Genomic DNA, 14,807 nt, shown 5'->3' on the forward strand with positions numbered 1-14,807 from the left:
CAAACTATATGAAGAAGAATTGAAGAAGAAAGAAAAGAGAGATGCCGGCAACCCTAATTACTTTAATTGATGATCATAACATGTTAATATATAGTTGCTAGAATAACCTAATTACATGGGCTACGAAACATGGATTTATGTGCTTCTATTGAACTTGTAATGGGTCACAATCTTGGGCTTTAACAAATTAACTCCACAAACATATTTGGAGAATCTAGTCATATTTGATTGATAAGGAACGATTCTTACTCCATTTGCTGATATGGTAAACCTTGTCAACCCTAAATAAATATTACAATTTGTCATATTTTGTCATAAAAATACCAAACGGTGCCCTTTTTTTACCACAAAAATATTGTAGTGTACAAACAATGGCGATCTCATAATAAAAACATAAAGCAAAACCACAAACAATCCCAACAAAATGTAAATATTGTAACACATAAATAATGGTAATCTCATTTATTGATAACACAACAACCAAATGAAAAACTAATGTTGGACTTGGATTACCAAATTACCAACGGGGAAGCATGGGCATGATGGTGAACTTCATGGTACCGTTGTTGCAGTGAGCACCTTCATGCTCGCCGCACGAAATGTAGTAAGGCTTCATCTGTTTTAGAACAAACTCAAAGCCATTTCCAGCACCTTGTTTCGGGGACGCAAGCATTTTGCCTTTCTTCACGTCACACTTTTCATAGCTCGATGGGTTCGGAAGCAAGTAGACGCTGTGCGTGAATGGGGCTGGTGGGTTGTATTTGAAAACTGCACTCGGATGATCATATCATTAGTATTTTTTAGTCAAACTTTATATGCATGCAAAAGTATATGCATTCCCTAAAAGATGTGAGATTATGTCGAAAAGAAAAATGGCTCACCAAGTATGTCATTGAGAAAGAATGGAGCAGTCTTAGAAGCCCAGTCGGCGTAATTAAAACCGTAAGTCCACTCTTTGTCTCCACCGACTATGATCTTTCTAGGTGCGTTGTAGGTGGCATTAAATGTTTTTGAATGACCTCCATAACCCCAGCGTGAACCCGAGCTGTAATTGTTGTTAGGACCCATGCCCCAACCTGAGCCGTCAGATCCGGAGTTGTGAGTATTGTTGGGAATCCCACCCCAACCCCAACCCCAACCTGAACCATTTCTACTAGAGCCCCAACCCCATCCTGACGCTGGGGTTGAACCTGAGCCACTTGAATAGTTGGAGCCATGCCCCCAACCCCAATTCCATCCAGACCTCGAGTTTGAACCTGAACCATTTGAATTGTTTGAGCCACCACCCCAACCCCAGCCAAATCCTCTATTGGCCTCAGCAAATGTAGTGAACAAAGAGGCAACGGTCACTAGGACTAAAACAAGGTTTAAAAAACGAGAATGCACCATCGTTTCTTCTTATGGGTTATTAGTTATTTGATAAGTGATTGTGTTGGTGTTCTTTTGAAAGTTTAGGGATTGGTTATTTATAGGAGGAGATATGACAGAGATGGTGCCAAACTGCCGAAAACGTGAGATTTTTAGTCACCTTTTTCTTTAAAATATTTGATAACAATTTGGCACACAATGTTACATTCATTTTACATGAGTGAAAAAAGTAAGGTACGGCCGTAGATGTTTGAATTACAGCTGATAATAAAATAGATTTAAAAAGGGAATAGAAGTGAGAAACCAACTAAAATGAGATGATTCTTAAGGAAAAATGCATTGGACTTGTTTAGTGGAAGAGCGTTGACTTGTACGTCAATGAATTTTCAATGTGGGAAAAAATCTTCTTTGCTTTTCGTTGCTACTTGAGCTAATTAACGTTGACGAATCAAAACATAAATTATTACATAAAGTCTTTTTCAGCATTAATTTGTCTTCCTATAGAGTTACGTTTTAGTGACGATAAGATGATTTAACATAAAAGCTCAAAGTATCTGTTGTGGATCTTGTGATTGAGGACATGTTTGGTCAGAACAAAAATAAACATTCAACTTGCATAAAAATTTAAGTTACTTAACATTTTAAAATTAAATTAAATTACAAAGATAATTTCAACAAAGCAGACATAAAACATATTCTTGTATAAAACATATTTATATAAATTTTGAGAAAGTAGGTAATATTCTTGTATCTTTTCTCATTTCACTACAAGCAAAAAAATATACAAATTTATCAAAAAATGTATATAAACAAAGATAGGGGTTTATGGGATTTTTTCGAATTAAATTACCAAAAGTTCAATACAAACAACTTCACAGTTCACATACATTCTCACCTTCATATTTCTCTTGAATCTTGATGTATGGAAGATGAGAATTAAGATCCATTTTAAGAGAATCAGCCTCATCTTCTGATACATTTGAGGCCCAACATCCTCCTATCCTCTATCAATATTAAAGAAAAAAAAGTCCAAGTGGCTAATAGATCACTAAGGGGGATCCAGTAAATGTAGTGGGCCTTGTGGGAGGGTCAAGTTATCTTAATAAGGAATAAATGTCACTATTTTACTGCAGAGTCTGTAACGGTTCTTTGGTGTGGGGTAGAGATATCAGAAGTAGTACTTATGTAGTAGGCCGGGCAAGGGGGAAGATTGTCGAGTATTTGGTAAACATTGTAAGGGAAAGGGGAGAGACTCCAAAATCATTTCTCTCAACTTGTTACCGTTGTCTTATTCTAAATAAAGAGAGTTTCTTTCATTGTCGTTTTGTCTATTATTGAGAATAACATCCAAAACGTATCAAATTGGTATCAGAGCGAGATTTTTTCTGGGAAAACATTGAAAATGCCACCAGCAAAGAAGATGGAAGAGCTTGAGAAGGTAGTGGAGAACCTTCAGAAGGAGATCCAACAAGTATCAGTGATGGAAAATGACGTTAAGGAGATGAAAAAGCAGTTGTGCAAACTCGACGTCCTGGACAGATGTCCAAGCTGGATGTCTTGGAGCGTCTGGAAAAGAGGATGATGGGGGAAGACCGGAAACCGTGGGAGCCAGAACAAAAGGCGGAGGAGGAAACCTAGGTCTCTGGAGTGGAGTTAAACCTCGAGGAAGGACCATCTCATCCTGGAAGCCAGAGTGTGACGCGGACTTCAAAGCCAACACAGTCAAGAAACACGTCGCCGGAGAGAAGGGAGCTACTCAACCGGAATATTGAGTTGCTCTGTTCGAGGGAGATGATGCAGAAGGTTGGGTGAACCGGGTGGAACAACACTTCGAACTCGGCGAGTATACGGGGGAAGAGAAGCTGAGAACGATGAGGGTATGTTTTCCAGTGACGCCCTCACTTGGTACCGTAGGGAAAGGTGATGAGACCATGGACAGCTCAACCAAACCACACGAACCTGAGGAGCAGCTTGAACCAGAGGAAGCACTGGAGGACCAGCTTGAACCAGAGGAAGCACCGGAGGAACAGCTTGTACCAGCGGAAGCATCGGAGGAAGCACTGATTGTCCCGGCGGGTCCTATAACAAGGTCACGGTCCAAGAGGTTCAACCAAGTCATCACTGGTCTACTCAAGGAGCTAGACAAGAAGCTAGAAGACGTGACTCAAACCACTTGGACGTTGCTCACAGCTCAAGGTGTTCGGTAAAGGGTAAAGTGTTACTTTGGTGCTCTTTTTCCCTTGGTCAAGTTTTGTCCCATTGGGTTTTCTTGACAAGGTTTTTAATGAGGCCTAAGTAACATTTTCAAGCCCCTTTACCAGCCCAATTCGTGGTCCAAGGTTCCCCACAAAGGCCTTGGCCCATTTTCTATCTCTTTCTCATTCAAACTTTGCATTTATTGCTTTTGTAATTTCCTAGACATCTTGCATGAGCTTGAACTTGAACTTGCAAGTTGTCTAGGGTTTTCCCCTTCTCTTCCTCGTCCTCCCTCTTTTCTATTTAAGCACCATGTATCTCTCATTTGTTTCTCATCAAACATTTTAATCAAAAACCTTTCTTTTACTTGTTTGATCTGAGAAGTGTGTATTATCTTCTCAACTTGTTTGCTTCTTAGTGTGTAATATCTAAGTTGTAATCAAGCCTGAAGTCTAAGAGCTTTTCATCTCTCTTGGAAGTTCATTTCGATCCCCTTTCATCTTTATCAATCCGCTGCAAACCAACCTCTCACCTTCCACCGTCGTCCATCTCTTCACTCCGTTGCATCTTTCACCCATTGTTCATCATCAATCCGTCCATCTCTCTCCAAAACCTTGCAAAGTGTGTTCTTGGGAGTAGATCCTCATCCAGGAGTCTATCATGTGGTATCAGAGCCACTTTGTAACCAGGTTTTGAAATTCCAATCGTCACTTTTTATTTTTTTCAGATCTATCGTTTCATCTTGCAAGAGTTTTATAAAATGTTTTACTTGTTCAAAAATTATAAACTCAACTGTTTTAGAACCGGGAACGAGTCTACTATTTTTGAAAATTGATTTGAGAATTTTTGGATTCGTTTGCATAATTTTCCCAGATCTTTTTTCATTTACGTGTTTTTGGAACTATTTACTTGTGGATCTTTGTTTTTCTTTTCAGGTACCATGGTGACATCAGAAGAGGAAGAGTCATCTACATCCAGTCTTGAAAGGAAGATCCTTAAGTCAGTCACCACAGCTATGACAACCATGCTTGATGCTAGACTTGGCGCTCTACACTTGAATCAACCCAACCCGGAAGCGAATCAGCGTCAAAGGCAGAAGCAGGAGGAACCAAGGCAAGACGATGAAACCAGGCAGTACTATAGCCACGGTTCTTCACACAGCAGTCAGCGGAGGCGTCGACGTGAACGTCCAGTACCAAGAGATCCGTTAGGAGGTCTTAAGTGCAAGATCCCAGCTTGTCACGGAACCAGCAACCCGAATACCTACTTGGAGTGGGAACAGAAAATCGAGTTAGTGTTTGTTTGTCAAGAGGTCACCGAGGTCAACAAAGTTAAACTTGCCGCAACCGAGTTCTACGACTATGCTCTAAGTTGGTGGGATCAGCTTGTTACCAGCCGCAGACGTACCGGAGACATGCCGATCGATACATGGAACCAGCTGAAAACCGTCATGCGAAGGAGATTTGTGCCGAGTTATTATCACCGCGATCTTCATCAACATTTGAGGAACTTAGCTCAAGGAAGCAAGACTGTCGAAGAGTACTTCAAGGAAATGGAAACCCTATTGCTAAGAGCTGATGCTCATGAAGATGGAGAAACTATGATGTCGTGATTCATGGGAGGTCTTAACCGCGAAATCCAAGACCGTCTAGAAACCCAACACTATGTAGAAATTGAGGAGATGCTTCACAAAGCAGTCATGTTTGAACAACAAATCAAGAGGAAGAACTCTCGATCCAGCTACAGCACCGCTAAGACCAGCTACAGCTCAGGTAAGTCAAGTTATCAAAAGGAGGACAAGCCCGGCTACCAGAAGGACTACAAGCCATTCGTCAAACCAAAGCCATTTGAGTCAGACCTGAAAGGTAAGGGTAAGGGAGTGATCACAAGGACAAGGGATATTCGTTGCTTTAAGTGTCAAGGACTTGGGCATTACGCAAGCGAATGTGTCAACAAAAGGATCATGGTTCTTAAAGATAATGGCGAGGTAGAGTCTGAAGAAGAGCGTTCGGAAAACGACTCTGTGGAAGAGGGTTTGGAAGCCCCAGCTAAAGGAGAGCTGCTTGTTGCTAGGAGATCGTTGAGTGTCCTAACCAAGTCAGAGGAGCAAGCGCAAAGAGAAAACTTGTTCCACACGCGATGTATTGTCAAAGACAAGGTATGTAGTTTGATTATCGATGGTGGTAGTTGTACTAATGTTGCAAGCAGGACTATGGTGGAAAAGCTTGGCTTAGAAGTTCTCAAACATCCAAAACCATATGCGCTTCAATGGCTCAACGAAAAAGGTGAGATGTCCGTCAAGGAGCAAGTCAAGGTGCCGCTTTCAATTGGTAAGTATCAGGACGAAATCATGTGTGACATACTTCCGATGGACGCTAGCCACATTCTTCTTGGACGTCCATGGCAATCAGACCGACAAGTTCACCATGATGGCTTCACCAACCGACACACCTTTGAACACAATGGCCGCAAGACGACTCTCATTCCCATGACGCCGCATGAGGTCTATCTTGATCAGCTGAGCATGAAACAGCGAACCGCCAAACAAACTGAACCATCCGATAACAAGGGTAAGAGCAAGGTAAGTCACAATAGTTTACTTTTTGTTTATAAAGAGACACTTGCTTGTTCTACTAACCCCGTACCGGTGCTACCGAGTGAGATTGAGTCGGTTTTGCAAGATTTTAAGGACGTGTTTCTGGAGGATAATCCCATTGGTCTGCCACCAATCCGAGGAATCGAACATCAAATCGACTTTGTGCCAGGAGCCGCTTTACCGAACCGACCAGCCTATCGCACCAGCCCAACCGAAACAAAGGAGCTTGAAAGACAAGTGAACGAGCTGATGGACAAAGGACATATTCGAGAAAGCATGAGTCCATGTGCCGCTCCAGTATTACTAGTACCAAAGAAAGATGGGAGTTGGCGAATGTGCATGGACTGCCGAGCAATCAACAATATAACGGTTAAGTATCGCCATCCTATCCCTAGATTAGATGATATGCTTGATGAATTGCATGGCTCTAGCATCTTTTCTAAGATTGATCTTAAAAGTGGATATCATCAAATCCGTATGAAAGAAGGTGATGAGTGGAAAACGGCTTTTAAAACCAAACAAGGGTTATATGAATGGTTAGTCATGCCGTTTGGGTTAACTAATGCGCCTAGCACTTTCATGAGATTGATGAATCATGTCCTTAGGAAGCATATTGGTGTATTTGTTGTGGTCTATTTTGATGACATTTTGGTTTATAGCAAGAACTTAGAAGATCATGTCATGCATCTTAGACTTGTTTTGGATTTGCTTCGCAAGGAAAAACTTTATGTGAACTATAAGAAGTGCACCTTTTGCACAGATAATCTTGTTTTCCTAGGCTTTGTTGTGAGTGCAGATGGAATCAAGGTAGATGAGGAGAAAGTCAAGGCAATCAGAGATTAGCCAAGTCCTACCAATGTGAGCGAGGTGAGGAGTTTTCATGGCCTAGCAGGGTTCTACCGACGGTTTGTCAAGGACTTCAGCACTATTGCCGCCCCACTCACGGAAGTGATTAAAAAGGACGTTGGTTTCAAATGGGAAGCAGCATAGGAAAATGCCTTCCAGGCCTTGAAAGAGAAGCTCACTAATTCCCCTGTTTTAATTCTTCCAAATTTTATGAAAACTTTTGAAATTGAGTGTGATGCCTCAGGGATAGGCATTGGAGCTGTTTTGATGCAGGATCATAAGCCCATAGCGTTCTTCAGTGAGAAGCTAGGAGGAGCGACACTCAATTATCCGACCTACGACAAAGAGCTTTACGCTTTGGTCCGAGCCCTACAAACGTGGCAACACTATCTCTGGCCGAAGGAGTTTGTCATTCATACTGACCACGAGTCTCTTAAGCACCTAAAGGGTTAACAAAAGCTCAACAAACGTCATGCGCGGTGGGTCAAATTCATTGAAACGTTCCCATATGTTATCAAGTACAAAAAAGGTAAGGATAATGTCGTTGCCGACGCATTATCTCGCAGGTATGTTTTGCTTACTTCTTTAGATGCAAGATTGTTGGGTTTTGAGCAAATAAAGGACTTGTATGCTGATGATTCTGATTTTAGCAAAATATTCAATCTTGTGAGAAGTTTGCTTTTGGAAAATATTATCGCCATGAGGGTTATTTGTTCTTGAAAATAGACTTTGTGTGCCTCACTCTTCTTTGCGAGAATTATTTCTAAGGGAAGCTCATGGTGGTGGTCTAATGGGTCACTTTGGAGTTNTTTGCATGGCATACCTAAGACCATAGTTTCTGATCGTGATACTAAGTTCCTTAGTTATTTTTGGAAAACTTTGTGGTCTAAGCTAGGAACTAGGTTGCTTTTTCTCCACTACATGTCAACCGCAAACAGATGGTCAAACTGAAGTTGTCAATAGAACCTTGTCTACATTATTGCGTGTGCTTATCAAAAAGAACCTTAAGACTTGGGAGGATTGCTTGCCGCATGTAGAATTTGCTTATAATCATTCTATGCATTCTGCGACTAAGTTTTCTCCATTTGAAATTGTTTATGGGTTCAACCCCACTTCTCCTTTGGATCTAATGCCTTTACCTTTGAGTGTGAGAACAAGTCTTGATGGCAAGAAAAAGGCCGATTTAGTTAAACAGGTTCACAAAAAGGCTAAGGAGAATTTGGAGGCCCGGACGAAGCTGTATGAGAAATATGCAAACAAAGGGCGTAGAGAGGTCATCTTCAATGAGGGTGATCAAGTGTGGGTTCATCTTAGGAAGGAGCGTTTCCCAGACGAGCGAGCATCCAAACTAATGCCGAGGATTGATGGACCATTCACAGTGCTCAAAAGAATCAACAACAATGCCTACCAACTCGACCTCCAAGGTAAGTACAAAGTTAGTGGCAGTTTCAACGTTTCTGATCTTCTTCCTTATTGTGCAGATAATTCGGATTTGAGGTCAAATCCTTTTCAAGTGAGAGAGGATGATGAGACCATGGACAGCTCAACCAAACCACACGAACCTGAGGAGCAGCTTGAACCAGACGAAGCACCGGAGGACCAGCTTGAACCAGAGGAAGCACCGGAGGAACAGCTTGTACCAGCGGAAGCATCGGAGGAAGCACTGATTGTCCCGGCGGGTCCTATAACAAGGTCACGGTCCAAGAGGTTCAACCAAGTCATCACTGGTCTACTCAAGGAGCTGGACAAGAAGCTAGAAGACGTGACTCAAACCACTTGGACGTTGCTCACAGCTCAAGGTGTTCGGTAAAGGGTAAAGTGTTACTTTGGTGCTCTTTTTCCCTTGGTCAAGTTTTGTCCCATTGGGTTTTCTTGAAAAGGTTTTTGATGAGGCCTAAGTAACATTTTCAAGCCCCTTTACCAGCCCAATTCGTGGTCCAAGGTTCCCCACAAAGGCCTTGGCCTATTTTCTATCTCTTTCTCATTCAAACTTTGCATTTATTGCTTTTGTAATTTCCTAGACATCTTGCATGAGCTTGAACTTGAACTTGCAAGTTTTCTAGGGTTTTCCCCTTCTCTTCCTCGTCCTCCCTCTTTTCTATTTAAGCACCATGTATCTCTCATTTGTTTCTCATCAAACATTTTAATCAAAAACCTTTCTTTTACTTGTTTGATCTGAGAAGTGTGTAATATCTTCTCAACTTGTTTGCTTCTTAGTGTGTAATATCTAAGTTGTAATCAAGCCTGAAGTCTAAGAGCTTTTCATCTCTCTTGGAAGTTCATTTTGATCCCCTTTAATCTTTATCAATCCGCTGCAAACCAACCTCTCACCTTCCACCGTCGTCCATCTCTTCACTCCGTTGCATCTTTCACCCATTGTTCATCATCAATCCATCCATCTCTCTCCAAAACCTTGCAAAGTGTGTTCTTGGGAGTAGATCCTCATCCAGGAGTCTATCAAAATGGATAAACATCCTTTTCTTAGCTGGGAGCAGATGAAGAACAGAATCCTGGAAAACTTTGCCGTAACTCAAGATCTGATGGCCGGTGAGAGGTTACTGTTACTCCGTCAAGACGAGTCCGCCGGAAAATACTACAAGGACTTCATTGCTCTAGCATCCAATGCTCCGGAAGTCTCAGAGTGGGTGTTGGAGATGGCCTTTATGATTGGGTTGAAACCAAAAATCAGGGCAGGGGTCAAGATGTTCGAACCCCGAAGCCTGAAGAAAATGATGAGTTATTCAAAAATGGTGGAGGAGTGGAACGACCAAGGAGATACACCACCGCCGACTGTTGAGAAAGTTCAAATCGAGCGGTGAAACGCGGGATGGGAGAGAAGGTGGTGACTCGTGGTCCCCAATACACAGGAGGAGGGGTAAATCCGTCAAACACCAAGAATGTTAACTCTTCTCTTCAAGAGGCCAAAACGACATCGTCGCGGCCAACTGGGGAAAATAGGACTAACCCTAATCCAAAAGTCTCTGATTCGCAACGACCTTCGTATCGACGGCTGATAGATGCGGAAGCCAACGATCGACGAGCAAAAGGGTTGTGTTTCCGGTGTGACGAGAAGTATCAACTGGGACATCGTTCTCAGTTCAAGGGGCTCCGGATATTGGTCGCCACCGAAGAAGATGAGGAGTTTGTGGGAAAAGAGGCCGAAGGGGACTACGAGGCAGAGAAGGTCGAAGTTCCCGAGTTTGCGGCCATATTTATCCATTCCGCCGCCGGAATCTCCTCTCCACGCACCATGAAACTATAGGGAAGAGTGCAGGGAGAAGAAATGGTGGTTATGATCGACAGCGAGGCCACACACAACTTCATATCCAGTGTAATGGCTCGGAGAATGGGAATAAGTAAAAGAGATACCGCGGGGTATGGAGTGAGGATGGGAAATGGTCTGATGGTTAGGGGAAGTGTGCCAAAATGTGAAGTTGCAGCTTCCAGGGTACACTCTTGTAACGATTTTCCTGCTGGAGCTGGGAGAGGCGAACGTGATCTTAGGGATGCAGTGGTTGGAGTCCCTGGGAGACACGAAGGTGAAATGGCATGAACAGAGAATGACATTTATGGTGGGAAGTGAATGGGTGACCCTTTTGGGCGATCCTAGCTTGAAGAACTCTGTCATTTTCTTGAAGGCCCTTTGGAAGACAGTACAACAGGATGGAGAAGGATTATTTGTGGAATATGCTGGGTTGCAATCCTCGATCACTGAAGGAGAAGATGTGGTTCCTGCATATTACCAATCTCTATTGGAGGAATATTCAAGGGTGTTCTCAGAACCGCAAGGACTTCCTCCTTCTCGAGGGAAGGAACACTCAATCGTTCTGAAACCCGACAGTGAACCTGTCAGTGTGAGACCATTTCTGTACCCACACGCCCAAAAGGAAGAGATAGAAAGACAGATTGCCGTGATGCTAGCAGCAGGGATCATCCGTGAGAGTGGTAGTCGCTTCTCAAGCTCGGTGCTTCTGGTCAAGAAGAAAGATGGCAGTTGGAGATTTTGTGTTGACTATCGTTCTCTCAACAAAGCCACGGTACCGGACAGTTTTCCTATTCCGATGATTGATCAACTGCTGGATGAGCTCCACGGTGCCAAGATCTTCTCTAAGTTAGACTTGCATTTAGGATATCATCAAATCTTGGTCAAGGCAGATGACGTACCAAAAACCGCTTTTAGGTCCCAGGACGGCCACTACGAGTTCTTAGTTATGCTGTTTGGTTGACAAATGCACCGACTACTTTCCAATCCCTGATGAATGAGATGTTCCGTCCTTTTCTCCGGAGGTTTGTGCTTGTCTTCTTCGACGACATCCTCGTCTACAGCCGCTCGAAGGAGGAGAATCAGGATCATCTCCGTGAGGTCCTCAAGCTGCTTCAGCAACATCAACTGTATGCCAACCAAAAGAAGTCTCAATTTGGCACCTCCACAATCGCATATTTGGGACATGTGATTTCACCGGAGGGAGTCTCTGCTGATCCTAGTAAGATACAACCCATGGTAGAGTGGGAGGCACCTACCAACATCAAAGCGTTAAAAGGATTCCTGGGTCTGACAGGATACTACCAAAAATTTGTACAAGGATATGGGGAGATAGCCAGACCACTCATGGACTTGCTAAAAAAAGATCAGTTCGAGTGGACTGAGAAGAGTGCCAAGGCTTTTGTCAAACTCAGAACAGCGATAACAGCCGTCCCAGTGCTCGCTTTACCCGACTTTACAGAGGTCTTTGTCGTGGAGTCTGATGCTTCAGGGTTTGGATGGAGCGTAGTGCTTATGCAGAAGGAAAGACCCATCGCTTACTACAGTCAAGCTCTGACCGATAGGCAACAGCTCAAGTCCATATATGAACGAGAGCCCATGGCCATCGTCCTCGCTATACAGAAGTGGAGGCATTATCTCCTTGGGAGGAGGTTTGTGGTGAGGACCAATCAAAAGAGCTTGACATTCCTGTTGGAGCAGCGAGAAATCAACATGGAGTATTAGAGGTGGCTAACAAAGTTGATGGGCTTCGATTTCGATATCCAGTACAAACCAGGGTTAGAGAACAAAGCAGCTGATGCTCTGTTCCCGCAAGGAGATGGTACCGTCGTTGTTTGCCGTATTAGTTCCAGCAGCCATCCAACTAGAGGAGATTTGTGCTAAGGTAGACAAGGATCCCGTATTGCAGAGCATTATCAAAGATCTGCGAGAAGGGGGTGACTCCTATCCTGAGTTCTCCTTGGTGCAAGGGAGGTTGTTGAGGCAAGGGAAGCTAGTGATACCTAGTTCCTCAGCGATGATGGTAAGCTTGGAGGCATGGGGGCGTTTTTAAAATGCATAAGATAATCGGGGAATTGTTCTACTAGGAAGGTATGATGAATGATAGTAGAAGGCATGTGGCAGTGTGTCAAGGTGTCTACGGCCGCGAACTTCCCACCTTGGTGAAATACGAGAATGGCTCCACCTCCAATGCTGAACTGGAGACTCAGTAGAGAGAGAGAGTTGCAGTGTTGGGGTTGATCAGGGAACATCTTCACAAGGCTCAACAGCGAATGAAACAGAGGGCAGATGCACACCGAAGGGAAGTGGAATTGGAAGTAGGGGAGCAAGTGTATCTCAAGATGCGACCTTTCAGACGTCGTTCCTTGTCCAGAAGAACCAACGAGAAGCTAGTAGCTAGGTTCTATGGACCATATGCCATCGAAGCAAGAGTGGGGAAGGTAGCTTATCACCTTAAACTTCCTGATGCAGTGAAGATTCATTCCACATTTCACGTGTCCCCGCTGAAAAGAGCGGTGGGAGATCAGATTGTGGCCGCATCTCTTCCTGAGCAGCTCACGGATGAAGGAGTGTTGGAAGCAGAACTAGAGGCAGTGTTGGACGTCCGTAAGAATCTTGTATCTGGTCAAGCTGAAGTTCTGATCAAGTGGAGGGGATTACCGGATTCCGAATGCTCAAGGGAATGGGTAAGCATCATGAAGGGGCAATTTCCAGGATTCAACCTTGAGGACAAGGTGAATTTCAAAGGCGGGGGTAATGATACATTTGAGGCCCAACATCCTCCTATCCTCTATCAGTATCAAAGGAAGAAGAAAAGCCCAAGTGGCTAATAGATCACTAAGGGGGATCCAGTAGATGTAGTAGGCCTTATAGAAGGGTCAAGTTATCTTAGTAAGGAATAAATGTCACTATCCTACTGCAGAGGGATATGAGAAATAGTACTTATGTAATAGGTCTGGCGAGAGGGAAGATTGTCGAGTATTTGATAATCATTGTAAGGAGGAGGGGAAGATTCCAAAAGCATTTCTCTCAACTTGTTACCGTTGTCTTATTCTAAATAAAGAGAGTTTCTTTCATTGTCGTTTTGTCTTTTCTTGAGAATAACATCCAAAACGTATCATTTTCACATTGTAAATAATCAGTTAACCAAACCTTTCACTAAATTCTTAAAGCTTAATCTTATGAAAATTTAAGATTCAAAATTGAGAAGCAGTCCTACTTCATAATCTTAAAACCGGGTTTTTTTTAATTACAAATGCAGCTCTTGGTTACTCAATATACCGATACGAATTGGGATTACACGCTAAACGAATATTTTACAAGAGAAAACATAGTGACACATAATGAAGTAAAACATTAAACTTTGAAGCAACATAAATTTTTCATTTGTGTCTTTTGACAAACTAATTAACGAGGAACTAACTCACTGATTGTAACATTATTCAAAGATACTATACTACTTGTGTTATTATCTCTTGGCGATGGCTCTCCATAATCCGAGTAAAAACCAGGTTGCGAGGGTGTTGGTAAAGTGAAAGAACTTGCATTGAGCATTACAACAACAGAAGCCATTGTTGGTCTACTCTCTGCATCCTCCTGAACACACAACAAACCAATGTGAATACATTTCATGATTGTTGATGTCCCTTTTGGTCACAATTAGTATGTTTAGTTCGGTCAAAGAGGGTCAAAGTTCTCTTCTATTATATTGATGTCGAAACACAAAAGACGGGCTACAACGCGACTCAAACGGGTTACAAAGGTAGACGAGGATAGTAGACGAGCTGATATCTCGTCGATTCTCCGAGCTATGAGTTTAGAACCGTTGACTTTTGCTTGGACGAGCTAAGCTTTTGTACTTGCTACCCGAATTCTCCTGCTTTTCTCCGATCCCCTTTTCTACAGGCCGTACGTCCGTATTTATAGGGAATCGTGTCGGTTCGTCTAGGAAAAATACCATAATACCCTTCTCTCTCGAAAGGGATATTTATGGGCTTTTTCCTGGGTCGGGCCCTTTTGTTGGGGTTGGACCTACCCCTAACAATAGTCCCCCCCCCTCGCCTCTAGTTCGTAGTCTTTAGGCGAAGGACTGCGCGTGGGATGATACAGAATAGCGCGTGAAGGTGCAATTTCCAAAGTTGAGGGTCGAATCGTCGCGTTCGGTGCTTGAGGCGCGTGAAGTCCGGAAGTTGGATCGTCATTGAGCGCGTGCTGCAATGATGACGTTTCTGGATTCTTCTTTCCCCCCCTATAAATATCGCTTCCTCTCTAATCTTGTTATCTTCTTCTCGTGTTTTTGGTGCTCCCGTCGTTCAGGTATTTTTCCTTTCTTCTATCTCGTTGTTATATTGCTTTTAGTGTGTCGTCGCTTTTTATTATGAATTCTCCTCGATCCGCGTCATCCAATCCCTCTGCCGGAAGTCACCTTCGACGAGCGACGACTTCTGAATCTAGCGGCTCTACCAGATCTGTTCGCCGTCGAACTCGTTCTCTAAGATCCTCTGACTCGTCTTCGACGGATTCGGATGCGGCTCGATT

The 14,807-nt window shown here is 43.2% G+C and overlaps 2 protein-coding genes across 2 annotated transcripts; one reads left to right on the forward strand and one right to left on the reverse strand.

Moving 5' to 3' along the window:
* Positions 289-1,424, reverse strand: LOC104747395. Its single transcript, XM_010469023.1, has 2 exons — positions 882-1,424; positions 289-768 (listed from the first exon to the last, which is right to left on the reverse strand). Exons 1-2 carry the CDS (start codon positions 1,387-1,389, stop codon positions 518-520), a joined length of 759 nt encoding a protein of 252 aa, XP_010467325.1. The 5' UTR covers positions 1,390-1,424; the 3' UTR covers positions 289-517.
* LOC109129327 lies at positions 14,180-14,807 on the forward strand (the record flags this gene model as incomplete). Its single annotated transcript, XM_019237303.1, is given in 1 exon segment — positions 14,180-14,807. A coding segment is annotated over 1 exon segment (161 nt), but the record flags the coding sequence as incomplete, so codon positions are not given.

This window comes from Camelina sativa, chromosome 15, assembly GCF_000633955.1.
Source record: "Camelina sativa cultivar DH55 chromosome 15, Cs, whole genome shotgun sequence".
NCBI classification, from domain to species: domain Eukaryota; kingdom Viridiplantae; phylum Streptophyta; class Magnoliopsida; order Brassicales; family Brassicaceae; genus Camelina; species Camelina sativa.

Excerpts from the sequence above, each read along its gene's own strand:
- LOC104747395 (XM_010469023.1), bottom strand. The coding sequence starts at position 1,389 with ATGGTGCATTCTCGTTTTTTAAACCTTGTTTTAGTCCTAGTGACCGTT. Across the intron at positions 769-881 it reads CTTTCTCAATGACATACTTG|TTTTCAAATACAACCCACCA; the intron begins GTGAGCCATTTT and ends ATCCGAGTGCAG.